The 27,843-nt window shown below is 47.3% G+C and overlaps 10 protein-coding genes across 10 annotated transcripts; 3 read left to right on the plus strand and 7 right to left on the minus strand.

Moving 5' to 3' along the window:
• Positions 1-1,248: 1,248 nt before the first annotated feature.
• On the minus strand, positions 1,249-2,661 carry BDBG_05778 (uncharacterized protein). Its single transcript, XM_002624224.2, has 3 exons — positions 2,125-2,661; positions 1,806-1,992; positions 1,249-1,692 (listed from the first exon to the last, which is right to left on the minus strand). The coding sequence occupies exons 1-3, from the start codon at positions 2,371-2,373 to the stop codon at positions 1,292-1,294; spliced, it is 837 nt and encodes a 278-aa protein (XP_002624270.1). The 5' UTR covers positions 2,374-2,661; the 3' UTR covers positions 1,249-1,291.
• Positions 2,662-3,621: 960 nt separating this feature from the next.
• BDBG_05779 (uncharacterized protein) lies at positions 3,622-7,541 on the plus strand. The gene is made up of 3 exons (XM_002624225.2): positions 3,622-5,265; positions 5,359-5,646; positions 5,723-7,541. The coding sequence occupies exons 1-3, from the start codon at positions 5,182-5,184 to the stop codon at positions 6,056-6,058; spliced, it is 708 nt and encodes a 235-aa protein (XP_002624271.1). The 5' UTR covers positions 3,622-5,181; the 3' UTR covers positions 6,059-7,541.
• BDBG_05780 (uncharacterized protein) lies at positions 6,108-7,509 on the minus strand. The gene has a single exon (XM_031722309.1). It carries the CDS (start codon positions 7,093-7,095, stop codon positions 6,637-6,639), a length of 459 nt encoding a protein of 152 aa, XP_031579155.1. The 5' UTR covers positions 7,096-7,509; the 3' UTR covers positions 6,108-6,636.
• A 1,343-nt stretch (positions 7,542-8,884) lies between the features above and the next one.
• On the minus strand, positions 8,885-10,596 carry BDBG_05781 (ubiquitin-conjugating enzyme E2 15). The gene is made up of 3 exons (XM_002624227.2): positions 10,009-10,596; positions 9,742-9,834; positions 8,885-9,625 (listed from the first exon to the last, which is right to left on the minus strand). The coding sequence occupies exons 1-3, from the start codon at positions 10,163-10,165 to the stop codon at positions 9,369-9,371; spliced, it is 507 nt and encodes a 168-aa protein (XP_002624273.1). The 5' UTR covers positions 10,166-10,596; the 3' UTR covers positions 8,885-9,368.
• Positions 10,597-11,079: 483 nt separating this feature from the next.
• Positions 11,080-12,276, minus strand: BDBG_05782 (uncharacterized protein; the record flags this gene model as incomplete). Its single annotated transcript, XM_031722310.1, has 3 exons — positions 11,080-11,587; positions 11,641-12,026; positions 12,112-12,276. 3 exons carry the CDS (start codon positions 12,274-12,276, stop codon positions 11,080-11,082), a joined length of 1,059 nt encoding a protein of 352 aa, XP_031579156.1.
• A 247-nt stretch (positions 12,277-12,523) lies between these two features.
• Positions 12,524-17,293, plus strand: BDBG_05783 (solute carrier family 25, member 46). Its single transcript, XM_002624229.2, has 5 exons — positions 12,524-13,867; positions 13,949-13,997; positions 14,072-14,088; positions 14,158-14,771; positions 14,851-17,293. The coding sequence occupies exons 1-5, from the start codon at positions 13,610-13,612 to the stop codon at positions 14,894-14,896; spliced, it is 984 nt and encodes a 327-aa protein (XP_002624275.1). The 5' UTR covers positions 12,524-13,609; the 3' UTR covers positions 14,897-17,293.
• Positions 14,969-18,429, minus strand: BDBG_05784 (uncharacterized protein). The gene is made up of 5 exons (XM_031722311.1): positions 18,112-18,429; positions 17,041-17,985; positions 16,790-16,982; positions 15,863-16,726; positions 14,969-15,776 (listed from the first exon to the last, which is right to left on the minus strand). Exons 1-5 carry the CDS (start codon positions 18,220-18,222, stop codon positions 15,544-15,546), a joined length of 2,346 nt encoding a protein of 781 aa, XP_031579157.1. The 5' UTR covers positions 18,223-18,429; the 3' UTR covers positions 14,969-15,543.
• Positions 18,430-19,100: 671 nt separating this feature from the next.
• On the minus strand, positions 19,101-19,379 carry BDBG_05785 (uncharacterized protein; the record flags this gene model as incomplete). Its single annotated transcript, XM_031722312.1, has 1 exon — positions 19,101-19,379. One exon carries the CDS (start codon positions 19,377-19,379, stop codon positions 19,101-19,103), a length of 279 nt encoding a protein of 92 aa, XP_031579158.1.
• Positions 19,380-21,854: 2,475 nt separating this feature from the next.
• Positions 21,855-23,518, minus strand: BDBG_05786 (beta-1,4-mannosyltransferase; the record flags this gene model as incomplete). Its single annotated transcript, XM_031722313.1, has 3 exons — positions 21,855-22,838; positions 22,967-23,163; positions 23,260-23,518. 3 exons carry the CDS (start codon positions 23,516-23,518, stop codon positions 21,855-21,857), a joined length of 1,440 nt encoding a protein of 479 aa, XP_031579159.1.
• A 476-nt stretch (positions 23,519-23,994) lies between these two features.
• On the plus strand, positions 23,995-27,782 carry BDBG_05787 (cation efflux protein/zinc transporter). The gene is made up of 4 exons (XM_031722314.1): positions 23,995-24,798; positions 24,863-26,119; positions 26,185-26,403; positions 26,462-27,782. Exons 1-4 carry the CDS (start codon positions 24,362-24,364, stop codon positions 27,297-27,299), a joined length of 2,751 nt encoding a protein of 916 aa, XP_031579160.1. The 5' UTR covers positions 23,995-24,361; the 3' UTR covers positions 27,300-27,782.
• The last annotated feature ends 61 nt before the right edge of the window (positions 27,783-27,843 follow it).

Consider the following 27,843-nt stretch of genomic DNA (forward strand, 5'->3'; position numbering starts at 1 on the left):
AGAGCGCACTGCTAGTCTTCAGCGGGGTGTGTGGTCCGTCCGTCCTGTGTTGGGCGGAGGAAAACCAAGCGGCTCAAAGGCACGACGGGGTCCAAACTCAACATTCTCCATTATTGGTGGAATGGGGGGGGGGGTTATGTTGCCCATTTCGACCAGAGCCACGTTGGGAACCCTGAAAGCATCTGAACTTCTGAAGGCGTCCGTCTGGCGTCGATCCTCTTGTTCAAGCTCGAAGCTATACGGAACGGCTCTTTTCGAGTGGGAGAGCTGCCAATCAGCATCAGACAAGCGCTCGCATCCCTTGCAACGGTGGAACTTAGTGTGATTCTCAGAATACGAGGGCACAGCCATCATCTGGTCACGACTCTCACGAAACTTGAGGCCATCATTCGTGGATTCGTGGGCAGGATTGGGCTGACCAAAAATTTGAAATGATAATGGTACAGTGTCACTGTGTCAGGCACTATAAGTTTTGAAATCCCCCACGCCTACGATGCCAAGATATCGCTAACCCAGAAAGAACCCAGTTAGAATGCTGCTTTTACTTTATTTACCATACGATTTTTTATTTGTATTTTTTTATTTATTTTATTTTTATTTTTTATTTTTATTTTGTCAGGAAAAAAATAAAGGCTGCGACGAGAGCTTCTGTAATTTGGGAAATAGAACCACATTTACCATTTCTACATTTCTACTCAGTTGTAGAGGAACGGTACAGTTCACTCATTCCAAACCTTCAACCAGGTCAAGACGCCAGCCAAATTCATCCATTCTTGGCAACTATTAGACACAGCATCACTGTTTGGCGCCGTTCGTCATCGTGCCTTTATAGTTCCCTTGTCAGAAGTATATCAAGCTTGCAATTGAACTTTTCCGCCTTCGTATACCGTCGCGGAGGAGGCGATCTATCCGCACTCAACAGCCCGATCCCATAATCCTACTACGGGCAGGTGGAAATCCGAAGCCGGCTTCGTTGAATCGCTCTCTTGCCCCCTGATGAATAACTACTCTCCCAAAATACCTGGCCTGTCCTTTGACAACCACTGGACGGTTGCAATGCGCATCTTAGTTTGTCAATCATCAGAGCTTCCTCACATCGCTAACGAATCATAAACACAACGTATCTTTGCAGGGTTTCTATTCAAAATAGCAAACTGTGAAGTATTGAACTTGTTGCGGACTATAAAGGTATCGAAGGTGAACGCCATTGACAATGTTAGGGGAAAAAAAAAAAAAAAAAAAAAAAAAAAAAAACACGCTCATTTCCAAGAATGAATCATAATGTCTTCATTTAACCGTGGTATATCGGAGCTCCCGGTGCCCAATTCGTTTGTTTCTGGCAAAACCATGTATCTGCTTCGGTCTTTTGCTCGCTTTGATTAGTATCTTGGTTAATGGATGCATAAAGCGTAAAGCCGAACTGCTCCAGGCAGTCTAGCACGTTCAAAAGAATCAATCGCGTTTCCACGGTCTCGGTTCCGCTTGCTTTCCAAGGATAGCCGTGAAACTTAATCTCAAAGGATGATTCGAGGAACTGGGTTCTCTGCACTTTATCGCCCAGGGCGTTGACCATTGCCTGGCATAGAGGCTCCGGGGCATCGATAAGCTGGAGAAGGTCGGACTTGTTAAAGGAGATGCACAGCCAATTACTTCGCGGGGGCGGAGGCTGCTGAAAGCGAAAAAGAAGGGTATCTGGAAAAGAGAGTGAGTGACTGTTTGTCTACTGATGGGCTTGCTACTGTCCAATAAGAAATATGCGGAGTACCAATCCGGGAAAAAGAAACACACAAGTAGAGGGGCACTACCTTTGTTCCCCTCCTTTTTTAGTACATCCACCGAAGACTTCAGCACCCATCCCATATCATACAGGCCTCGTAACAATCCGCACACCAGACGGCGCGCAGCGGTTTTCTCATCTTCAAACCAGGCGGATGGCCTCCAGGGATTGCCGCGTAACCTGATTTCATCTGATGGGCCATATTCTCGGGTGCTCTAAAGACCGGCTTTTAAGTCACCTAGAAAAGAAAGGAAAAAAAAAAAAAAAAAAAAAAAAAAAAGCACCAACATGCCTATCTCGGGTTTAGAGGGTGTGGAAGGTGTCGGCTTCGACGAGAACATCCTTACCTGAATACCCTTGGGCCAGCATCCCTGGATAATTTCATAAATCCGAGTGACGTCTGCCGAAGAGAAACCCAGAAAGCGAATCCGATCAGTCATATGTAGCGACACGCTGGCGAAATTGGTCCGAAAAGAAGTAGCCGCTGTTGTGACCGGTTGTGATTGTGTATGGGCAATATCAAGTTTCGAGTCGCTACCTGGTGGTGGCGGCTGCTTTTCGTCTCCGCCGTCATACGCCGGCGGTTTGCTCTCCATCTCTTTGGCCTTGTGTAACTATGCAAGAATTGAGCAACCTGCACTCGACAACTATGGCCCTACTACTGTGTATATATTCGTGGGGAGCCCGCTGTGGAAATACTCCAAGTCCCAACTCTAGGCGTCAATATTCTTTTGCGATAGATAGTACGATCAGGGAGTCAGGACACCCGTTGGACTCTTGGAGGAGGCTTGGCCGTCACGACCCGACCCGACCGACCCCACCATCCGCGCGCTAATCGTAGAGGAACCGCGGCCCCCAGCGGCTCAAGCCCCAAAGCGAATAATAATAATATCCCGGTGACAAAAGCTGCTATTGTTGTCCTCGAAAATCCAGCCAAGGAGACCGCCGCAACTCATAGTTGAGCTTTGGATCCTTGCAGCAGGGAATGGTAACATTATTATTCAACTGAACTGGACGGTATATACACTATTCAATGCAACCCCTGAGGTCACCGCTCTAGTAGAGTAGTTAATTGTTAAAGTTTCCCCCGCGCTCTTTGCCAACCAAGGTTCTGCATGTCTGTCTTCTCCGGCTCGTGTTCCTTGGTTCCTGGAAGCGGCGGACAGGATGATTGATGTCCCTCGGGATCCCGTTTCTCAACTATACTCCGTACGCTGTTAGGGGAAAAAGAGGTTGTTGTAAGAGGAGAAAAGAAAAACACGCTTGCTGTTTCTCGGTCGATCTGATGTTGATGTGCCTTGCTCTGCTGGTTTCATGCTTTCTCTTTATTTTCTGTCCTCCATTAATTCACATAATATAATCTCGTCAGGAAGGACAATACTATGCGTATTTCCCCCGAGATTCCGGAGCCTAGCTAATTAAATAATATAATACCCGGATGATGGTCGTTCATCCATCGGCCGTTTCGGGAGACAGGACATTACATAGTTACATTATTATTATTATTATTATTATTACATTATTACAGGTGAATATCCAAAGAGAGATCGAACGTGCAGTGTGCAGCGCACTAATAATCTGTACGGAATGCCGATTCCAATTATAAATACCAGATATTTCCGTGGCTGACGCAGGGGGCAATGTCTGCGGAATTACCTTCGCCCACGGTTCAAGCACCAAGAAGATGGTTAGTTAACTTACGTAGGGGCAATATTAAATATAGAAAGGAAGAGAGGAGCAGCCAAATAATAATATATGCAGCAAGATTCTGAGCGAGGCAATAACTAATATTGAACATGATGATTCAATCCAGCAACTACTGCGTAGTTCTTCAAATGCCCTCCCTCTGTGCCATCCAACGGCTAGACATGAATTTCTGCCACCCCCCCGTCACGGCTTCTTTCTAACCAGCTTTCCTCGTAGCGTCCGCAGCAAAATCCTGAAAAAAAAAAAAAGCAAAGATGACCCATGCCAAGAATCATCGCTGATCAGATCGAACATCACAAGATAATTCTTGTCATTGGATTGGTGATCGCAATCAGGCGAGTTCAAGTGGCGTCGTGGAGTGCGATCGGTTCGCGCAAGAATCAATCTAAAAAAACTAGCGAACAGTCAAGGGAGAAAGAAAGGTTTTGCAAAACAACAGCACAGTTTGAAATAATAATAATAATAACCTTCTTGTCGAGGCTTCTTCAGCCATTAGATTATTTGCTGGCCCCCAGTTGCAGTCCGTCCCGGACCAAAGCAATCCAATCCGGTGATAGCAACATCGCTCTTCTCTCAATTGATGTGTCTCTTACAACACACATTGGAGTGTTTATTTCAAATTCTTTCAAATTCTTTCAGATCTCATCAGAGCCATGGGAAACGCCCTTCCAATTATTTTACTTGTGGCGGTGGCAAATAAAAACCCAATTGGAATGAGATACTCAGCCTGCAGCTATGGCGTAGCTGGGGAAAACCTGGAGCTGCAACAAGTCATCGAACCAGCAAATAAGATCTCTGAAATTATTTATTTATTTATTTATTTTATTTTTTTCCCTTTCTGCAGCCCCAATCAAGCTCAGAATTTTACCTCAGCAGCCAATAATTCGCGAGTCCCATCGGCGCCATCGTCCCTGCTAGCCAATTGAATTTGGCTGTTTCGGGGCTATCAAATCGCGAACCAGCAGCACTACCCCGTAGTAGTTACTGCAGACCCAGCATCGTCGTCGCATCGTCGTCGTCCCTAGCACTTCCTGATCTCATTCACACCTCCGACTTTCTTTCTTACCAGATCCTCGGACTCTTGTATGAATACGTCTTTATCGATGAATGCTTTATGGAATGCTTTTCCTTTTTGCAAATTGGTAGTTAGTCCCGATGAGGATTAACTACACCAAAGAGCGAAGCTGCACGATAGTGCCCGCTAACCAACATGGCGAATTGATATCGTGGCATAATTCACGAAGCTAATGCCACCTCTCCCAAGTCTCTCTCCTGTTGGGAATCAAATAAACTGGGCCCAGTGAAAAGAGGCAAACCAATCAAGAGCTTATTATTAGCTCGCTAGCAACAGGAATGCAGTTCTCTGGAAGTGCTGGCCGTGGTTGGGTGGTGACGGCACACAACGTATCCTGCAGGCTGGCTTGAGTTGGCCCGCCCGTTTTTGCGATTGCCGCCTCTTTGTTGTGATTGTCCGTTTATGATTACCCTGAGCGGACGATCCGAGTGCATTATTTATCATTCCCCGGTTTCCCCTGGTTTTTTTTTTTGCTCTTGCTCTTCTCTTCTCTTCTCTTCTCTATTTTTCATCCCGCTGCCCATCACTGATCATCTTTGCGAAGCACGAAAGCAAAAGCCTTCCTGCCTTTCCCTTTCTCATCATTATTAAGGTTATACTACGAATTCAGGAGAGAGTTAAAATGAAGGTTTCCGTATTACTCTCTGCAGGTGCTTTCGCCGCCTTGGGCGCTGCGCAAGACTGGAGTGGTGTGTCGGACTGTGCTGTATGTTCTACGCAAATGCCGGCCCCCTCCGCTATCCTGGTATTGGGCTTCACACTGTTGAGTTATGTTAACAGAGAATTGAAAAATTGTTAGCGCGGATGCATTGAACGGATGCTGGGTCTTGCTCCAAGCCTCGGTTGCAAGACTGAAGATGTCCCCTGCCTTTGCACGAACATGGATTTCGCCTATGGTGTGCGCGACTGCACAATCCAAGCTTGTGGTCCGGAAGATCTTCCAGGTGCCGCCGCTGCTGCAACCGAGTTTTGCCCCGACGACCCGCCAGGCGCGTCCCCAAGCGGTTCTCAGGATGCTACAGAGACTCCTACTGGCGAGCACACCCCGTCCCCAACGAGATCATCCAGCCCGACTGATTCAACTGCTGTAAGATATTCCCTTACCACCAGGTTACAGGGCACAATATCTGTGTTACTAACAAAGACAACCCAAAACGCATCAGACACGCTCGGAGTCTCCTGCTTCTACTCCTTACACTACCCAACCAATTGTATCAACAATCACTTCCGGCACTCAGGTAATCACGACCACTGTCGGCAGCACGACACTCTACTCCCCCGTATCTGACGCAACCGGAACCCCTCGACCAACTGGCACTGAATCCGAGCCAACTGGTTCCAGCACCGCTTCTCCAACTGACCAACCCAACACTACCGGCACCAACACCGGCACCGGTGCTACTCCTGAACCAACCGACAACGGCGCCTTCCATATGCTTGCGCCTGCCACCCAAGGAATCATGGGAGCCCTCGGTGTTGTCGCCCTGCTCGCGCTGTAAAGGTCCGTCCTCGCAAGATGATGTCAAACTATATTAATGCTACCCTTGACGAGCAATGCGTCAAACCAAGCACATGACCCATGGGTATTAGCTGATGGAAATGACAACTTTTTTTTTATTGATATCATGTTTATAATTTTATTTCTACTCCCCTCACCTCATGACGGGGAGTGAGCCATGCGCTCTTTTCGCATTTGTTTTCGCTTCTACCTCGCCCGAAACTGTGACGCGGTTCTCCGGTGGCATCAATTGCCAATTATAATATCTTACATGCGGCCCAAGTCCAACATGTATGGGGAGGGTAATTATGGGGCGTCATTTCTGGTGGATGGAAAATAGTAATAATGGGCCCTGATAAATAATATTACCAATTTATGACTAGTAACACTGTCAGTGTTGAAGCATATTCTTCTGGATTCCGCCAACAGAAAGCTGGCATAGTTGGTTATTGCCAGTGCCATTGGGATAAATAAATCTATCTGACCAGCTTCCACACAAACGCAAGAACAGCCACCAAGCAAGCAAAGGTAAGAACCATATTTCGAAGAGCTATCACTCCATGTTTTCGGAGCGCATACTCAACCCTCCCCTGAAACCAACCCAGCAGCGTCATTAGCTCTGGGAAACGGCTGACCATGCGGAACCTCCTTTCCCAAGAACTTGCACACCGGCTCCCAGCCATCTTCAACCTTTCCACTCCAACAACCGCGCTCGGGGGGGACAAGCAACAGCCACAAAGCCCACTTTTCATTTCCCTCCTCACAGAGATGCTTCATCGCGCTTGCATGCCATTTGTCCATATCGCGCCGGACGTTAAAAATGACTTTTTGGCCTCGGCATAGGCGGCGATCAGCTCTGGGGCGAAACATGATGCTGCCGAGTCTGCGACAGCCACGCTGTGACCGAGCAGTGCGTCGAACAACTTTTTGCGGGCGAGACGGACCCAGCCTTGGGTGTATAATAGTAAGGGGTCTTCGAAAATGATGTCCCAACCCTATCAGAATCAGTGGGGCCGCGAAAAACATGTGCCACCCCATTTATGTAGCATTAGTATTTTTCGGGGGACATCGAGTTGTGGACAGTGAAGCCGCCACATGGAGGCCGTTCTGCAGATGTGATTTTGCCTCTTCACTTTTGGAAAGGAGGTTAGAGAGAGAGGCGCATATGGTATGTATGATCGTATCCGAGCTTCAACAAGGCATGTTGCAATGATTCAGTTCCGCTACGCATAGTACTTGCATGGGCTTCGTTCGAACACGCGGAGGGGGTTCGGGATACCCATAGAACCATTCGCAGAAGTGCCAGAAGAGGCTGTTCATTGCCATGGCGATGGGATTGGGAAGCGGGCGACAGTGATATATATTTTATGAGTGGGCTTTGCGCCGCTGATACGATGATAATTTTGAAATGCTTGATAGTTATGAGAACTATAACTAATTATGTAATATTAGGATTGAACTGGCTAACTTCTATATACTACTATCTTCTTTACCTGCTTTTATATCCAAGTTCCAACATACTACTCCGAAGATTCCCCTCAAAAGGTTATTATAAAAACAAGCATCAAATGCTCGCTTACGCTCGCTTTGCTGCTTGCGCAGCCCCCTCTACCACTTCCACCCCCTTCCACGCCCTACTCCCTCTACCACCACCACCGCCTCTACCGCCCCGCAGCCCCCCCTATCACTTCCACCCTCTACCTCTACCCCCCCCTTACCACCCCTTCCACCCCTTTCACCCTCTACCACTCTCTCCCCCTACCACTCTCTTCCACCCTATATCACCATTATCAGATTAATCAGAGTCATACAGGCTGCAGAGCCAGCTGTTCAATCCCATTCATGAATTCAAAGGGGTGCACATGACATCACATGAGATCAAAAATGAACATAGAGAAGAGTATAAGAAATGTAAATACTGTAGAGAATGTATAAAAAGAGCAGAATGAAAAAAAGAATGAAGATTTGAAGATTGATCTGAGCTGTATGATCTGAAGCATTCAAATATTTTTGATGAGATGCATATGATGTCACATTACAGTGTTTTTTATATGAAAAAGTTGATTTTTCTATAATAAATAGAGAGATAATCATGTAGCTAGCTTCTCTGATAATAAATAGAAGATTAACCATTTCACAAAGTATTTGAATGCTCAGCTCTGCTCTCTAGCTCATACAGCTCAGATCAATCTTCAGAGCTTCATTCTTTTATTCATTCTGCTCTTTTCATACATTCTCTACAGTATTTACATTTCCTATACTTTTCTCTATATTCATTTTTGATCTCTGTTTTCATAGCATGCACTGCTAAATGCTCTGTAACATGATCTCATGTGATGTTATGTGCACCCCTTTGAATTCATGAATGGGATTGAACAGCTGACTCTGCAGCCTGTATGGCTCTGATTAATCTGATAATGGTGATAGGGGTGGGGTGGAAGAGGGTGTAGGGGCGGTAGAGACGGTGGTATGGGGTGGAAGGGGTGGAAGAGGTGGTAAGGGGGGGCTGCGGGGCGGTAGGGGCGGTGGTGGTGGTAGAGGGGGCTGCGCAAGCAGCAAAGCGAGCGTAAGCAATAATATGTGCTTATTTAGCTCCAAGTCTGATCGTCGTCTATGCATCGAGCGGCTGAACTCCTGCAAAAAAGCGCGCAGTAAATAACTAAAATTATGGATAACCAGCTCACCACTGCCACTAATCCCGTGGACAAGTCGTTTTTCAGCCAGCCATCCTCACAAGGAATCGGGTGGTCCCAAGAGTTGAAACGCTCCAAAGCCGACGTTTATATCAAAGAAAGCCCTGTCGCCAACAAGCATTCACGCGAAGGAATTCGGAAGAAAACGCAACTTGATTCAAAAACTCACATGCAGATTAGAACAGAGATTGGGCTCTCAAAAAATATAAAAAATAAAAAATAAAAATCTAGTTGCAAGAACAAAGCATCCAGCTAATTAGACCCTGTCCGTGCTCAGATCCCCAAGACACACACCAGACCACTCATCCTAGTATCGAGCAAGTGAGAACATAAATCAGGAGAAGTAAAGTGGAGATGTCCTGCGTCATTAGTTATGGCTAGCAAATAAGAAGCAGGATATAACAATGCAACGTATAAAAAGGCGCCCCTGGTCTGAACGCCTTTTACTGAAAACATGAACCTGAACAAGAAACGGGAAAACAAGGAGAAAAAGAAAAGAAAATATATGAAAAAGAAAATGCCCGGAAATAATAATGAGAAAGCGAAGCAACACACACACAAAAAAAAAAAAAAAAAAAGCTGAACAGCTCCACCACCAATCGAAACGAAACCCTCCAGTTACTCCTCGCCCAAACTCTGCCTCACGCATTGCCGTACTCTCTTCTTAAACTCCTTCGGGTCCTCCCGCCAGAGTCTTGCAGCTTCCACATTTGCGGGACTCTCATCGTTGGGACTAGAAAGCATGCTGATAACGCTGAGGAGAATGGTTTCGGGGGTCTGCACTGGCGACCAGCGCTCGGCAGCAGACTCGTAGCCATATTTGTCGTCCTCGGGGGGATGTAGGATGGATATGCAGACTTCGCCGTTAGGGTAGACTAGAGGGGGAAACTCTCATCGTCAGAAGTGAGGATACACTTTAAATATGTAAGGGACCGGGATGGAGCGAGAAAGATCTTTTGGCTAAATGTTATGTACTCTGTACAGTACGTACTATTTGGGTGGAATATTGGAGTTTCAAATTTCATCGTCGGCGGCATATGAGGATACTCCGGGGGGAAGGTTAGTCGAGCGCAGAAAAAGCCGCCTAGATATAAAGAGATTTCAACTTGTTAACAAGCAAGCTTCCTCAAGTTTTGTGCCCATGTCATGTCAACCTCCCGGCACAGACGGAGTTTTGACCAAGATAGAGATAGAGAAGATATCTTTGTATCCTGCAACCAAAGAGCCCCGTTTGAAAAATGCCCGCCCAAAAACATACCGCCATAAAATTTACACTCATCCGAGATCATGAGCATAACCTCCCATTCAAATATGTTATCGTTCGCCAGCCCGCAGCTTATTCCCGGGATATCCTTATCTGTTTGCATCTGCTTCAATTGGCGGCCGAGCAGCCCCGCTGCAGCAGAAGTGGCCATCGTGAACTACTAGTTGGGTGAACTGGCAGGGGCTAGGAAATCTGTGACGGTCTAATATTCTTTGAAGGCTTTGAAAAATGTCTTTGTATTTTCGGTTCTCCCACTACATATAATATATATATATATATAAGAACAAGAGTGGGCGGGGAGGGTGAGGGGAATGGCGAGTGAGGGCAATAATATATGTGTGGTGGCGTTGGGATGTTGGGGGAAACCGCCAGGACTTCGCGGCGAGCGTTGGAGATAGCCGCAGTGGATTGGTCAAGGGCCTACACAGGGTAGCAGTGGGTTCCTTGGGAAGAAAATGTCGAAATAATCGTTCTAAATCTTCGAGCTAGGGTTTTTCCATATAATATACTGAGGTTGACGGTCGAAGCCGTGGTTAGTGATTCTTCCTCGTCCGTTCCCCGCGATCAGCCAGCATTACCTAATCGGGTAATTCCGCCTATCAGCCGATGAAGGTCACTCACGGAATTACTACGTTTTTGGAACGGCGGATTTGCTAGCGGAAGAAGGGCGCTTGAAAAATATGCACATCCATGGCAGATAGTAAAATCATATTCGCAACGTACGGAATATACACAATAAAGATCGTATTGAAAACTATAACAGCTCAAAGTGAGGATTGGAGGCTACAAAAGGGACAAGAAATACAGGTCGAACGAATGAAGAGAACGGAGAAAAATGCAGAGAAAAATGTAGAAGCTGGTTAAAATATTGAACATGGGGAAAACCTGCCCGATACTTCACTTGATTGTGCTCGAGGGGAGAGGGGACGAAACATAGAAATCGGAAACATGTAGTTAAATCTCCATGACAGCCAGGGTCGAACTTGCTTTCCAGGCTAGCTAGTCACCCCTAGGGGGCCACTGAATATATGTATATAACTTTGCCAAACGAAAAACAAGGGAAACCTACGCCTGCACAAACATCTTCTCCTTCATAAGACTAGCTTCGCCAGCAATGACGATAGCGCAGGCAACCGTGACTGGGACCATCATGGCGAAGGTTTTCACTAGAACCTTGAGGAGACGGACACGCGATGGCCAGGTGAAGGTCTTCCAGGCATCCAACAGGCCAATCTTGCCGCTACCTCCCAAGATAGCCGGCTGAACCTTTCCACCAAAAGTGCGATCGAAGGGCACAATGGTCTCCTCTTGATCAGGGAGAATAGATGCCGCGACTCGGATCATGGTCACGGTGGCTGGAAGCTCAATAAGGAGTGTCAGACATATGGCGAGGAGAAAAGAGCCGATGGCTATAGCAACCTCGGCGCGGAGGTCGAATTCTGGGTCTGAGAGTGGATTGCCCTCGTTCACACTCCATACTCGGCTTCTCATCGCTAGATGGGCAGGTAAGATAAAGGTGAGTTGCGAAGCCACCGACTGAAGGGCAACAGCGGGAGCAATCTTCACCCAGCTGCTATATCCAGGGATGCGTCTCCAAAAGCGTTTGGCAGAGGGCTCTGAAATTACAATGTGGACCCAGGCAAGCGCCAGAGGGGCGGAAACCACTTCGGCGGCAATACGCCGAAGGAATGTAGGGGATGGCTTAGGTCGTTACCACGGCCAAAGGTAAAGAATTGGGAAAGGATCGAACGGCTAATCACCAAGCACATGTAGATTCCCAACCCTCGGAAGCGGGACCAGGGACCGGCACGGGCACGAAGATGGAGGATGGCGGAGCGCAGGGTGCTGGTGACAGGGAACAGGCGTTCAAGAGCGACATCGGGACCAGGGCGAACTGCGTTTGTTGTTTTACTGGAGTCATCGGGACTGTCCCTGATGCGCTCATAAATATCCGGATGGGGATCTTCCACCACAGCCAATGTTGCAACGACCGTGCCATAGGTATATTGAATCTAGAATTGCAGCCAACGAATACTGTGTTAGCGGGGCATGGGATCAAGAGGGGTATGCTATCACCATCCATGGGGAAACACATACGGCGAAAGAAATAAGGCCGAACACTATAGCAGTCACAGAGAACACCAGTATGGCCCAGACTGATAGTTTGCGTCGCTCTTCATTGTCGTCGTTTGAAGTTGGTGATAGGTAGCCGGACGTGGCGTCCATCCCTCGACGGACCAGGTGATGGGCAACAGCAGACATGTCAGCCACCGAAAGGAACGACGAGATATATAAAAATGAAACCACAGTAAGGAGAGACACAAGAAAGACACAGAACGTGTTTATTGAGATAAAAGACCACAAAAAGAAAGGCAGCTGAGAGGAAGACTAAAAGATGGAGGAAGTTGATCAAACCTTGCGGGAGGTGAGCCTCATTCACCCCCTTGTTAGCATTATTTAGTAAGCCGGCCGCTGTAACATAACTAAGTTAACTAACTAATAAATAGTTATAAATTTAGGCAACAACTCAAAACCATCATGATCACGACATTGAGCGATGACGGGATTCTTATTTCTGTGAACTAGGATTCCAAGAGCTGACGTGATTAGAGTTGATTGACGATGCAAGGACATAACGATGCACATTCGTATGTGCTATACAAACACATGTATAGGTTTCATATCCAGATCTCAATCAACCCAGGTAGTTATCATTCTCAAGCCCGCCTACGATGGTAGGTGACCACCAAGATGATAGACGACGCCAGGAGGGCTGAGATATCTCACCTGTTGATATTATTTCCACAACCCTCAAGCAATCTAAGGCCCATCTGCCCGGTGGTTCATCTGCAGATGTTCTCTCCGGGCGTGTCTTCCCGTTTATTAGCCCTATATGTAGCAGATGACCATGACAGACACCTTCGTGATTCTGCCACTGATATCTGAACAGCGTGGATAATGAGGGATCGCCAGTTATTCCATCCAGCTATCCCCATCTTCATGCAAAACCCCCACTCGGACAACTGTTGTTCGTTGCGAGGGCTTGCCTCCCTTCGCCCGGAGCTGCAGGGGTCTCGAAGATACTGCTGCTTCGTATATGAATGGAGTCAGTCCCCAATTTGAGAAGACAACGGGATTTTGATCGTTATTGCCTCCATCCTCCTTTTCTCCATGCTCTCTCACTCCCTCTCTTCTCCCCTCCTCTCCTCTCCATCTCTCCCTGTGCTGATAGATCCATGGTATATCTATTTTTCCATCCTCCGAGCCGAGGTCCGCCTTTGTCGCCTTACATAATCTCCCCCCGCCGCCCCGTGTTTGCTTCGAGCCGGAAGCCGCACCCGCATCACAGGCAAATCTTGCATTTCTCCAGATTCTCCCGCTGGGCTTTTTTCCCAATTTTTTCCAATTTTTTTTTCCTCTTTCGTTTTCTACGTCGTCGTTGTACTTAGCAGGTGTTTCCTTTCAGTCCATACACTCTCTTCTTCGGATTGTGCCCGAGTGCTCTTTGCGCTGGCTTGGTAGCCTCTCCTATCTCGGATTCCCCTCCCCCCCAAATCCCTCATCAGCCTACATTCCTCACGCCTCTATATCCACAATGCCGTCCTCCACGACTGTTGTCTCCCCTCCAGCACCCATGGAAGCAGAGCCCAAGAAACAATCTCCGGCTGCTGCAACTGCTACCATCTCCCAGATCAAATCGTTTGTTGCCGGTGGTGCGGGCGGAATCTGCGCTGTCGTTGTTGGGCACCCCTTCGACTTGGTCAAAGTCCGCCTGCAAACTGCTGAGAAAGGAGTTTACTCCGGTGCCATCGATGTCGTGAAAAGAACTATTGCCCGCGAAGGCCTTACAAGGGTATGTCCATGGACGGGCTAACCTCTCTCAAGCTACTATCCCGCGAATTTCCATAAATCCGTAATCTAATAGCACCAATAGGGCCTATACGCTGGCGTTTCAGCTCCATTGGTCGGAGTAACTCCTATGTGTATGTTTTCCTTTTCCTATTCCTTTGACTGGTGAAGATTATTGTTCAACTGGCTAACTGTTTCCAATTTTCAGTCGCCGTCAGCTTCTGGGTACGTTCGCATCGGTCAACCGTAATTTTTTGCCCGCACCCCCTCTAATCACTCCTCGTATCTATGCAGGGTTATGATCTTGGGAAAACACTCGTTCGCAACTTCTCCACTGTTCCGGTACATAATGGAACTCCCCAGTACTCAATCGGCCAAATATCTGCTGCCGGTTTCTTCTCCGCGATCCCCATGACCCTGATCACCGCTCCTTTCGAACGTGTCAAGGTTCTCCTTCAGATTCAAGGCCAGAATCCCCCTCCTCCCGGCCAAAAACCCAAATATTCCGGTGGTGTAGACGTTGTCCGCCAGCTCTATAAAGAGGGCGGTATCCGTAGCGTATTCCGCGGAAGTGCCATGACCTTGGCCCGTGACGGCCCTGGCTCTGCGGCATATTTCGCCGCCTATGAATATATCAAGCGCAGCCTCACGCCAAAGGATGTCGACGGAAATGTCACCGGCGAACTGTCCTTACCCGCCGTGGTTGCTGCAGGCGGCGCAGCTGGAATTGCTATGTGGATCCCCGTCTTCCCTATCGATACCATCAAGTCCCGGCTCCAGAGCGCGGAGGGACGACCCACCATCGGAGGCACCATCCGCGGCGTATATGCTAGCGGGGGATTCAAAGCATTCTTTCCCGGATTCGCCCCTGCTTTGGCAAGAGCGGTGCCGGCAAATGCTGCTACTTTGTAAGTTCCTTGGTTCCACGAGGTGTACATAATTCAACATCCATGTTTCCAATAGCTGACAATTCGCTCACCCAAACAGCCTCGGAGTCGAACTGGCTCACAAAGCCATGAACAAGTTTTTCTAGTCACTGAGATATACGGATGAAATAAATTCTCCTTTTCTTTGTCATATCAGCACATAGAAATTTACCTTCCCCCTGTGCTCCACAATGAAGAGGTGGAGCTATGATACCCACGCATATTAAGCTGCGAACATATATCTATCACACATCAAATCCTGAGCACCATTTCTCTGGTAAATATGTCTTCCTGCCTTCCTCGTTTCCATGATGCGGGGTTGAGAGAACTCAGCCCCCTGAAAGCGGAGTTTGTTGTAGACATTCCTTGCTCTTTTTTGTATTTACATTTTATCCTTTTCCTCTCCTAAACCTTGTACATGTACAGATTCCACGACTTTTGTTCTGTTTCCTTACTGTTTATCGTTCCTCGTCCGGTGTTTTCAAATTACTGTTACCTTCTGCCATAGAGCACATATATAGATCATGCCGTATTGGGTTGGTTCATTGGTTAAACATTCGTGCATGGGATTTTTTGTTTTTTTGTTGCATGCCAGTGTGTAGGGCGGTTTTAACAACAGGCACATGGTAAACGTTGGCACAGCGCAAGTAAAATTTACCAAAATTACTATTAGTGCAGCGATACCACTATCTCTCACACACCCTCTCAGTCGCGTTTCCTTCTCCTATTTTATGTCCCAGTCTACCACTCTAACTTACTCCCTAAACTTCCCACCACAGTATATGCATGTGTCGAAAGTCTCACAGAGTATATCTAGCAACCGCCGCTCTTGGCACTGAGCCTGAGACTCACCCGCCGTCTCCATCTCTGGCTCAATCACACTAGGGACTTCGGCAAGCTCCGCATCCAAGACTTCGCCACCACACACTGAACAACGCTTGGAAATCGACGGGTCCTGGATGGAGAGAAACGTCAATCCGCATCGGGCTAGATTTCCCAATACGACACTCATTAGTGGTTGTGGGATTGGAATTACAGGAAAAGTTTAGGGGCTGCAAAAAAGGGAGACGAACCGAACATATGCCCCTCCGTGCACTGGGACTCTTCAGCAGAGTACCAGTCAATACCGCTCCCGCATATATTGCAGAATTCAAATACATCATGACCAGCCTCCGCTTGGGCTTCGCGGGGTTTACCGGGTATCTGTTTGCTCGTTTCCGGACCAGTTGAGGGCTCTGAGGGATGTTGGATTTGCGGCTGGAGCTTTTCGTCTATAAGGGATAACTCCAGCGATAAGTCGAGGTTTAATGTATCAGATAGCCACTGCGCCGCTGATTTGGCAGCTTCCAGCACAGGAGGGTCATCCGCGGGGTATTGATCTGTAGCGAGGCAGCAGATAGCAGCGTATTTGAGCTTTCTTTCCCAGGGGTCATTCGGTATATCTCTATGGTTCCCATGTAGGGTGAACGATAGGACCCTTGCGCGGGCAGCTCTCGTGTGCTTAGGTGTTAATTGTGGAGGAATATCCCAAGGCAACGTTGCTGAGACAGCCTCGCGGGGCTCCCCGCTCCCACCCTCCGCGGGTTGTGGGTGCGCAAAGACTATCCTCGAGCGTTCACGCGCCGTGGTGATATATTCAACCATGTCGCTGGGATGGACTGTGAAGCACGCTGCAACCCAGCCTCGATGGCTAGTCATGCCCCATATCCTGGCGACGGACATTCCACCCAGGTCGTGGTCAAGGTCGAATCGGCTGCGGAAGCCTTCGATCTGGCTGTGAAGATCGGCACTCTGCGGGTTGCCCGAATGGCCATCATTGCTCATAGTAACGTCTTGAGTTTGGGTCGCTGGCAGTGGTAAAGAGCGGAGGGATGATGAATAATGGGCGACGTGTAGGACAGGGGTATGCGATTGGGTGTCCGTTGTGGAAGTTATGGCTATCGCGCGGAATCTTCAGCAAGTACGCATCTAAAAGGGCTTTTGTGTGACAGGATGCTCACCAGTAATGGGCTCCCATTCTAGTAAGCTGTTATCTTCTGCTATGTCTGCACGTAGTGCGTGGTGGAATGATATCGTCGGCGTGCACTGCTGTCTCCCAATTGACTCTGAGACGAACAGGTCGTCAAGTGTAATCACAACATATCCCCCAAGATATCCAACAGCCAAGCATAATGATGGTGAATTTTCAAGGTCCTTGAACGGTTAGTAAGAACACTATCTAGGTATAAAAGGGAAAGGATGTCTTATTTACCGCAAAGTCGACCCAACGTAGAGGGCCATGGAAGCTCATACGCTGAAACTGATCTTCTTGAGAGATAGGGATAGCTTCACTCAACAGTAAATCCAGTCTGGCATCCGTATTATTTCCTTCTTCCTCTCCTCCCAGTTCTTCAAACTTTGCATGTAACAGAAAAACCTTAACCTCAGTAGCTTGTATAATTGCAATTGGAGAAGTATGTCTAGGCTTCCCCTGATCGTCCAAACTCTGTCGCGGGGAGCCCCACGCAATGTGAGATATGATGTGTACTGATCTCATCGGTTGACTCAGAAGGGAACCAGGTTGTACACGAGGATATGCCGCAGTCGGCGGGGATACCTCATTATGGGAAATAATCTCAACCCATAACTTTCGTCGGGTCTTCGCGTCTAATCCCCGGCGGTCATTTCTAACTCTAATCAAAGTTATGTCGTTCATATCATTCGCCACAACGAGTAGAGACATATTTCGATAGGCAGGATGCCCGTGTGGAGCATCCTTGTCATGACGATCATCATCGCATTTAGGACCCCAACAGAAGGACCTGACATGCTGTTTACGCTGTAAAATTGAACTCTGTCCTTGTAACAATGGACCAAATGCATCTTTTAACGCACTATTGACAACTACACTCCGCACCCACTTGGACTGTCCGTCCGCCAGCTCCCAGAGCGACAGGACCAAATTGCTTGTCAATACCGCGAGGACGTGTCGACTGTACTTGGCCAGGCAATGCGGCGACCAAGCCAATGCCACAACATGGCTGACAGACTGCTCTTCACCGAGAGAGAAAAAACCATCGCCCCGCTGGGGAAATATCATGGGCCATTCCTTATTAGTGAAGACATTTACGCGGAATTTGGTGGTTGTCCACTGGGTGTTTGATGTGGATGGTGTTTCCGCCGCACCAGCTGATGTTGGTAATTTTATCCGCGGAGTCTAGATATTGGGTGATCAGTATTATGATACTTTTGCTATAGATCATAACCGGTATTCGAAGCTCAATAATGATACATGGAAGAAGCTGATTTTCGTGGCGGATAAAGGGGTGTGTGATTTACTAACTAGAACATGGACATATTCCCCCAGTGCAACAGCGAGCTCACCATCCGGGGACCAGGAAATACAATCGAAACAGGATGGGAAAAGCTTTAGTTCGACAGGATCGAGCGTCATGGCTTGATGGGGAATGTCAGGTAGCTACCGTAGCATTTTAGAGGCTGCTGCTCCCATGGCTTAAGTCGAGGTTTTTGGTGTTCAAAGCACCATACCATACCATAGTAGTAACTAGTGGTTATGCGAGAATATTTTACACCAAAAAAGCTCACTTTCCCTTCAAAATGACTAATGTTCCTGCCTATAAACTCGCAGATAAAATTTTGCGAAGAGCTCTCAAGTTTTTACGTGTTCTCCAAAATATTATCTCTGTTTCATTTAATGTAACTATCCGCTTCTGATACATATTTCCATGATATGAGATCCATGCACGAAGTATGTGATTGGCTATCTGCATGGTCAAGAAATAATTGCCTTTTTCGTACTCTGTACAGATATAAATAGTAAATAAATAAAGCCCATATATATTATGCATTAATGATTGTTCATTCCTCTAGAGCTCTGTTTATAAAATATAGATGTTATACAGTTACGCAGAACGAAAACCATAGGTTTTAACAATACACAAAAAGGATCAATCTTTCAGCAGGGTCAGCATCTTAAGATATAATAATATTTCTACAGTATGTTTTTTCGTCTGGCAAGTTGGTAGCTGCCCTGGAGCCGTTCTCAGACAACCCTTAGAACCCTCGTTCCGAGTCTCAGCCAACATCCTCTTTCCGACAATATAGTTTTTCTTTTACTCGAGCCTACAGATGTGAAAGGGAGACATTAACTTTTCTGTCTGGAGTAATAATGTAATTCTTGGGAAACATCTATCCTTCTGACATCTCTCCTGGCCTTGGTACAACGGTATAGGCGTCGCGGTTTGCAGCAATACGGCCAAAACTGGCCAGTTCGAAGTCGCTGTCACAGAACAATATCGTTGTCTCGACGGATCAGTGACCGCTCATCCCCGGATTCGGACGGCATGCGTCTTCGTCCGAGGCATTCTTTAGATTGATATTAGAGCGGTTCAGTTGTTTCAAATTGGTGGCTTCCCACTGAGAAACTACTCTGATGGCTTCGGCGACCGGGCGGAAAAGGGTCGAAGAAGTAACTCGCAGATTCTCTGGGGTCGTTTTCCTTTTTTGAAATAAATGGCAAAGGGGCTTCAGCGTGGGAATGCAGGAGGTCATAATAACAGTATCTGCTTCCAGTCTAGGATCGTCCCTCATTGTTAGTCTCGCATATGACTTCGAATAGAAGGAAAAGGGACAGAAGTGAGATATTTTACTTCGCCCATATTATCCACTCGCCGCTTCTGTCTGGAAGGAATCTGATGTTAGGCCTTCATGTAAATTCGGGGACATACGGTAGGGTAACAAACTCTCAAGTAGTATCGACTCTCTGTTTCAAGATTGGTAGCTGAACGCATTTGACAATCGCAATGGCGCAAGCTCTATAAAGGACAATGTGTGGTGAGAGAAGTAGACTTGGACTAAACAAAGGGGCATAGGCAAAACACACACTGAACCGAGTCCCAGTGCAGCGCAGACAGCAATTTTCTTCAAAATTAAAACTTAAGCCTCCAACGCACAACAACTGCGTACACTGAGAAGTAAAAATCCACGAACACAGACACTGCTATGCATATGGAGGCGTATCAGTAAATCTGTGACATCTTCATGTGGCTGGTTCCTACTTTGTGATGATGGGAAAATATGACACAAACCTCCATTGAAGATGAAATAGACCGTAGCGTAGAACACAAGGGGTCTCTGCACTTGGCATTCTTGATAAGCTTGTCCCAGATTGCCTGGTGAGGTTGGCCAATAGTCATGAGGACGGGGAAGCATATGCAGCCAACCAGTGTGGCAGGTCCGCTCAGGGATCCAGACCATATTACGGTGGAAAGGAGTCGGAACAAGAATCCTGTTGAGCATCGCGGCTACCACAAGCTTTAGAACTGAGATTGCAGGTATCCCGACGAGTGATCCGATCTGAGCATTGAGCCTTGAGCCGCGGATTTGCTTTGGCGTTGGTGTGTACTGTTAGTATACTTTCCAAATCCATAACTTATGAGGACGGTAACTAGTATGACATAGACAAATCTCAAGATCTTGACTCGAATGACGGGTTGGTTAGTGAGCTCATCAGCCAATGAGCGGGAATAAAAATAAAGTGACAATGAAAGTGACAATGAAAGTGACGAGGACAAGGAAAATGAAATAGAATAGTAATGTAAAATACTATAAAATTGGGAGTCCCACAGGATGAGTGGGAAATGGTGTGGTCAAGGGCCAAACTAAGGGGTTACGGTCTAGTTCTTTATATACCATAAGACAGAGTGGGTGGGCAGGAATACTGATGGGAGTTTATGAACTGGACGTGTCGGCTCGGTTGCTACCTGCCCGTCCGATTTATGCGAGAATGCATCTCGGACCCTCTGCTGGCTCATGAGAAAGGATAATATGTGCTGTGTGCTCCGCATAGAGAGACATGGAAAGTTATTTGTGCAGTACAAGGAAGCTATCGAGCTATGGGGAAGATGAAGTTGTCGCTCTCAAAACTTTGTAATTCACACTAAATCCAATCAAGAATGGCTTTCTAGCTGCGCTCCTCAGCTGCATCGACATTGATTTAGAGAACTGGAGGCCTGAGAGCAATATTCTCCTCAAACGGTGAGCCGTCAAGGTTCAACTAACCTTTGACAGAGGTTGAGCATTTGATAAATAATTATGGTCTTAGACCATTGCCTTGGGAGCACGAGGGTTTGGCAGACACGATAGGGGATGCCTACATGTCCTGACCTGGCTGGCCATAACTTTTGAGATCGTCGTTCATATCTTGTGCTGATACGCTACTCAAGTAATCTTGGTGGCTAAGTCCATTGAGACAACGAGGGTTCAATGAGGCGTTCTCGGCGGGTTACGTGGATGGGCGAGTTGCCGATTCGCTGACTCGACAATGTGAAGGAGTCTCCCATAAAGATAACAATCCTTGCTTCTCACGCAGTTCGGCCCATAGACTTCAGCCACTATTAAGGAGAAAGCGGAATATTGCAACGTTTTATTATGGAGAGCAGTTAAGATGATGAACACAAATAAAATTCTCTGAGCAGTAATCTATACAGTTCGTTGTGTCCATAGAGTTAGGAGAACCGGCACGCGAGTCGTTTGCCCAGCTTTTGGAGTCTAGTCTGGATCAGGAAGGGAGCTGTCATTAAAACGCATGTGAGCATCGTCTCCAGCCGATCTGCAGTACTTGGGGCAGATTAGAAAATGAGAGAGATGATACCTGGGGGTAAATGAATGATGGTAGAGACTCCCTATTAAATGTCAACACATCTTTTTTACAGAGAATGGAACAATTGAAGTTTTGAGTATGCCATATCGAATTCTCAGCATGGTAGGTATTGTAGACACCCATGGACGACCGGCCCGCACCGTACTGGTTTGGGGGCACTCATGGATGATTGTACTTCTAGCTGGCCAATCAGAAAGTAAATATGTGATGGTGTATCGGAGTACTTTGGGAGGTAGGAATTCCCCCGGCACTGCGTTGACCCTCGGGCCATGGACGAGAAAAGACTGTATTATGTTGTTTCACTCTCCTCGCTCGCTCCGCAAATAGGAGTCACTCTAGCGATGAAGTACATTATTGAACGTAAGTCGTAGCATCCATTAGCGTGTATCAACCTACTCAGGTACCTAGGCACTCTGAGAGCTAATTCCTGGCTGGAATTTGCAAGGGAGTCCGAATAGGTTTCCAGCGACTGGGTCCCATTCGTCGTCCCATCGCCGTTCACTTTCCCGGCGTGCACCTCGACGAAGAGTGCAGAGTTTCTCCCCGTTTCCACCAAATAAATCAACGAGGTGAGCAACCAGGTCATCAGTGCTCCCAAACCCAAGGCCGTTGACTCCCTCAGTTACCAGTTCTGGCCACGCCTCGTATTGGTTCCAGCCAACCACGGGGAGCCCAGCTCCAAACATATCAACAACTTTCATAGGTAAATCAACACCACTGCTGCTGGTATGGAGGCATACGCCTAGGGAAGCACTCGCAAGGAGCCGAGCGTAATCTTCTAAACTTAACCATGTCGATTGAATTGTCACTTTTTCAAGCTTTCCTTGGTCCATTAATTTGGCAATTCGGGAAAGGTACATTTGCTGCTGGGGGCCTTTTCCAGTTATTATGACAGCCAGCCGCGGCAGACAAAGGTTTGTTGTGGAAGCCATGGCTGAGTAACGGCATAAGGCGTCGATTAGAATCGAAAAGTCTTCGTCTGGTGTCCAAGAAGTTGAGCTGACAAGAAGGCGGCACCTTCCCGCCTTCATATCTGCAACGAATTCAGATGTCTCTGAGAGAGATGATAGGAACTTGTACCTTTTCATGTCGCTTTGAAAAGGCTGGAAAATGGATGGAGGGCGGTCATGCAAAACGAGAATCGGTGTTTTAATCTTTAAATCATCACGGAGCTGCCGCGCCATGGCATTGCTTACACAAAAATGGGCGGAAGAGAACCGACCAAAGGTGGCTTCATGGGACTTATTTATCTTGACCATCGGATGACTATCACCCAGTTTCAACGCCAGGATTGAGTACCCAAAGTTATGCCAGTCGATAACAAGCCGGGTTTTGCGAAGTTTGCAAACAATTTGCGCGATCACCAGAGTTGGAGCAGTGGGTGGGTTCTGAAACGAGCGAAACAAAATCTCAGCGGTTAGATCAGAGACGGTTTCATCTAAGAAAAACTGGTGCAAAACACATGGAAGAGGATAAAATGAACAAGGGAAAAGGGAGCGTGTTGATGGCAACTGACCTGGACCAACATCCATTGCGCCGGGTTGGAGTGATATGCCAAGGCAAGCCATAAGCACCATGTTTGGTGCAGCAGCTTCAAAGCAGCAAGGAACGGAAACAGATATTTGTTGTGGGTTTGTAGGAAGCTTGGGGGTGAGGCCAAGGGTATGATGGAAACTCTAGGGTGCTCGGCCAAATCCGGGTGGACATTGGAACCTTTATACTCACAACGCACAGTCAATATTTATTATCACAAAGGAGCGTTCATCGCGCTGTTAGTAGAAAAATATAAATAAATAAATAAATAAATACCTGCATATCCGATGACTGATACAATCCCGCCATGTTTTGCGAAACTCAATGCATGGTACTGCATCCGTGGGCTGCGACCAATATCTCCAAGCACGACGATCTGAACAGATGGAGGCTCGGGAATGTGACCTTCTAACTTCGATAAGGAGGGTGGAGACGTAGGCCTTTTTCTCTCATAGCGAGATGGCAAGACAAGTATCAACGCTGGTATAGAAATGGCCAGGAAGAGCGCTGCTGCCCCCACGATAAGCGTCAACATTTCTGCAAGGAATTGCCAGAACGAGCGGACTGCATTGAGCAACGAGCGTAGGTAGATTTCATTCTCCGGATATATATTCCGAAAGAAAATCTTCAGCTGGAGCCAGACAGATGAGCAATCAATCCCTCTCCGGGTAATGGATATGTTGCGCCGATAAAACGCCAGGATCCACGCTTTCCTTTTCTGGGATTGTTCAAATTTGTCGGTAAATTATTATTCCGCTCCAACTACATCGACATATCGGCATGCCGAGCTGATTCCCCCGGCATGCCGAATTCTGGGTATTGGGATGGATGCGGTCAGAGCTAAAGTAGTTTACCGCGCTTCCCCCATTATTATCATTAATAACCGTAACTTAAACAAAAAAGAATTACTGGGTGGGCTAAATTAAATGGAAACCAACAAGTCAACACGCTAATCCAAAACGCCAAGCAAGATTTGTGAAGAAAATGCCCCAAGCAATGGCCAATGGGAGCTGTGGAGAGCCGCACGGGATTGGATGGATTATTAATCACTTCCCGAGGCCACAAGGTCAAACAACCGAGAGGTCATGTGACCTCGTGTCAACCTGGAGGCCAACAACGGTCGATACGCAGACAAGGAACTGGAGGATAAGGAGAATAATAGACGGCCAAGTGCGAAGGACTGTCCGGAAGTTGGGATTTTCTCGAACGGTATCACATTGGATACAGGTGGTAGGATTCGCCTTGACAATTGACAATCGACAGACTTCCTAGCAATCCGCTATTGCGCTCTCGTCACACAACTGCCAGCACCACCGACCGTCTAACGTTTTGTTGGCAATATTGGTCTCGTTTATGATATGATGGAGACGATTGTATAATGTCCGTGCCCTCATATCCTCCCATGGCCAATCTTGACCGGGGTGGCCTCCAACCACCCCCGCCAGGCCATCGGCGCTCTCGCGGCGGCTATGTTCCACATGGCCAGAAGTCGCTCTCGATGACCCATCCAGGGTCCCTTGCCCCTTCGTCTAGCAACTTATCGGCCCATTCAAACTTGCAACACCATGTGAGCGACTCTGTCGTAGAGCCGACAACCCATTCGCTTGTCAGACATGCTCGTCATTACTCGGAAGGACCCTCGGGCTCATCAAATATTTCGAACGATGTATCTGCGCGGGCCGATAGCTGTGATATGGTCAATGGAAATGGCAGTCCATCGCCGGGGTTTTCGTTGGGTGCTTCGACCGCTACAATGCGCGGGGATAGGCGTTTCATGTCTGAGAGTTCAGAACAATCAGCCACTCTCTTGAGCAAGTCAGTTTTTAGTTGAATTGCGAAGGACATGGTGCATGAATACTGACCAGATATGCGCATCCAGGCTTTTTGCGAGTGAAATCTTTGCCGGTATACTAGTCTCGGTTCCATACCTGATATTTTCAGCGTTCATGGCTACATATTACTCAACCCACGACTCCGGAGGAGAGTTCCGCGACGAGTCTGTAGAATCTGGCCAGGCACCCCCTCTTTCTCCAAAGAGGAGAGAGTTTCTCAGCACTTGTGCATTGACCTCGATAACGATGCTGATAATGGGCCTCCATACTGAGCTGCGAATGAAAAACCAGTTGCGTCTCCTGAGTGACCCTACAGCCAAAGCGAAATCAGCTGGTGGGACTATACCGACCGTCCGGCATACTATCCTTATGACGATATCCATAGGCCTGCCATTTTATGCTTCTCTGCTTCTTGATCATGGCAGGGTCGTTATCGTCATGCTACTCTTGCTAGTCTCCAGATTGGCCCCAATTATTCAGCTTGATCATGACAGCTATGAGCAGAAACAATCCCGATTCCATTTAACACAACGCAAAGGGACAGCTTGTTTCCTGCTTGGAATGATGGTTCTCGACACCGCGGGATTCACAACATCCATTGACTGGCGGCTGGTTCTCAGAGGATATCTTGCACTTTTGCTCTCAGTATTTATTATCCAGCCTCCTTTTGCAAAACCACAAAATCGTCCTTCAATAGTTCATTCCAAGGGGCCAACTTACGAGCCCGCGGTTTCTGATTCTGCCCCTCCAGTCCAAAGTAGCCTATTGCCGGAATCAAGAGCCGCCGCTGCAGGCTCCAATCTATATTTCCGAGTTGGCAGCATTTTAGCAGTTTCCTGCTTCCTCATTGGTTATGTAACTGGCGGTATCCATATCACCCTAGCGGCCTTAGTGATTACATTGATAACTGCGTTGCTCTCAGCTATATCCTTTCTATATATCGAGCGGTCAACATTCCAAAGTAAACATCAACTAGCCTTTATTGCAGGATCCGGTTCCACTATTATGGTTAACGCTGTTATATCCCACATGGAAGTTTTAGAAATTGCACTAGCATGCTCTTTCATTGTTGTTGGCTATATTTTAGTTCACCTAGATCTTAGGGCAGCACAACAAGATGTCCATGGCCATTCTCATGCTGTGCACGGACATGGACATCATGGGCATCACCATGCTGACCACCACAAAAGTGAGACCGGTCCGACTCGAGTAACCAGATGGCTTTTGAAGTCGTTTGACCATTGGCCTTTCATATATGGGATCCTTAAAGAAAAAGACTCGCGGAGAATATTCTATTTCATGTGGTACGTTCCTCCAGGAAACAGTATATATTCTACCCACTCTGCTAATGCTTCTTCACATGTTACAGCCTTAATTTTGGATTCATGCTTGTTCAACTATCTTATGGAATCTTAACCGGCTCGCTGGGCTTGCTTAGCGATAGCATTCACATGTTATTTGACTGTTTCGCACTCGCAGTAGGCCTTTCTGCCGCTGTGATGAGTAAATGGCCGCCAAGTGTAAGATTTCCATACGGATACGGGAAGGTAGATACGTTGGCTGGCTTTGCCAATGGCGTGTTTCTCATGTAAGTCCTTGCATAACTGTAGCGTGCAAAAAAATATGTTGCTAATAAAGCATTACAGGATTATTAGTATTGAGATTGTCTATGAGGCCGTCGAAAGGCTCATGTCTGGAAGCGAGGTCCAGAGGATAGGGGAGCTTCTTTTCGTCGGCGCTGCTGGGCTGGCAGTCAACATGGTGGGAATAATGGCGTTTGACCACGGCCACCACCATGGACACTCTCACTCCCACGGTGGCCATGACCACGGCCATTCACACTCAAACGAAAACATGCATGGGATTTTCCTCCACATCTTAGCCGATACCCTTGGGTCCGTTGCAGTGGTTCTGTCGACAATCCTCGTGCATTTTTACAAGTGGTCTGGATTCGACCCAATTGCCTCATGTCTAATAGCCATTCTCATTTTTGTCTCTGCCATACCACTGGTGGCTAGCACGTCGAAAACCTTACTGCTCGCCCTCCCCGCGGATGTTGAATACGGGCTACGCGATGCCTTAGCTGGTGTCAGCACCCTGCGTGGCGTGGTTGGATATTCCGTTCCGAAATTCTGGTTAGACGATACCGTTCACGATCATCAGCATAAACATGACCACCACGGCCACCATCACGGCCACCATCATGGCCACGACCATAGCCATCATTCCCACACCCATCCCCACGATGACAACCACTGTAATGGCGACAAGCATTCCCACGAACACGCCCACGGGCATGGCGGGTCCGGCCAACGAATACTGGGAGTGATGCATGTGATTGCGTCTCGCGGGGCGGATATGGAGGACGTCCGGCGTCGGACGATCAGCTACCTAAGCGAACAGGGCATAAATATCCTAGTTCAGGTAGAGCGCGAGGGCGAGAACCGGTGTTGGTGTGGCACTGGGAATATGCCGATGAATTGATATGCTTTCGTGTAACAACTACGGATGTATGTACGTGTGGGATGCTATATTTCGAGGCATATATGTTTTCCTTTTTCCTGTCCCTTTTTTTTCCCTTCTCACTGTTGATTTTATTTGCCTTGTTTCTTTCCTGCATTGTATTCTCTGGTTTTGATCTTTCCATTCATAAGTTTTTGAAGATTTTTATAGTCCTCTGAGGATACCCCCAAATTCTCCGCTGCCATCAACAGCATTATATACACTCATATTTATATTTTACTTTGTTCTAGCTATCTGTGATAGTGATAACAATGACGACAATAATAACTTGAATGATCTGCAAGTGGAGTAATTGAAGTAAGATTTAAGAACTGAAGAAACAACTTTGACATACTAGGCTTTGAAATCTAAGAAATATCAAAGAACAGGCAATTTATTTGTGTGTGCAAGATTTGTGTTTGCAGTTTGGAATATTAAATTATCATTGAATGCTCACAAATATATTGAATACAGTAAAGCATTGATATGTTGTTCCTGCATCAGCAGAGAACATGACTAACTACAA

The sequence above is a fragment of the Blastomyces gilchristii genome, assembly GCF_000003855.2.
Source record: "Blastomyces gilchristii SLH14081 genomic scaffold supercont1.11, whole genome shotgun sequence".
Classification (NCBI taxonomy): domain Eukaryota; kingdom Fungi; phylum Ascomycota; class Eurotiomycetes; order Onygenales; family Ajellomycetaceae; genus Blastomyces; species Blastomyces gilchristii.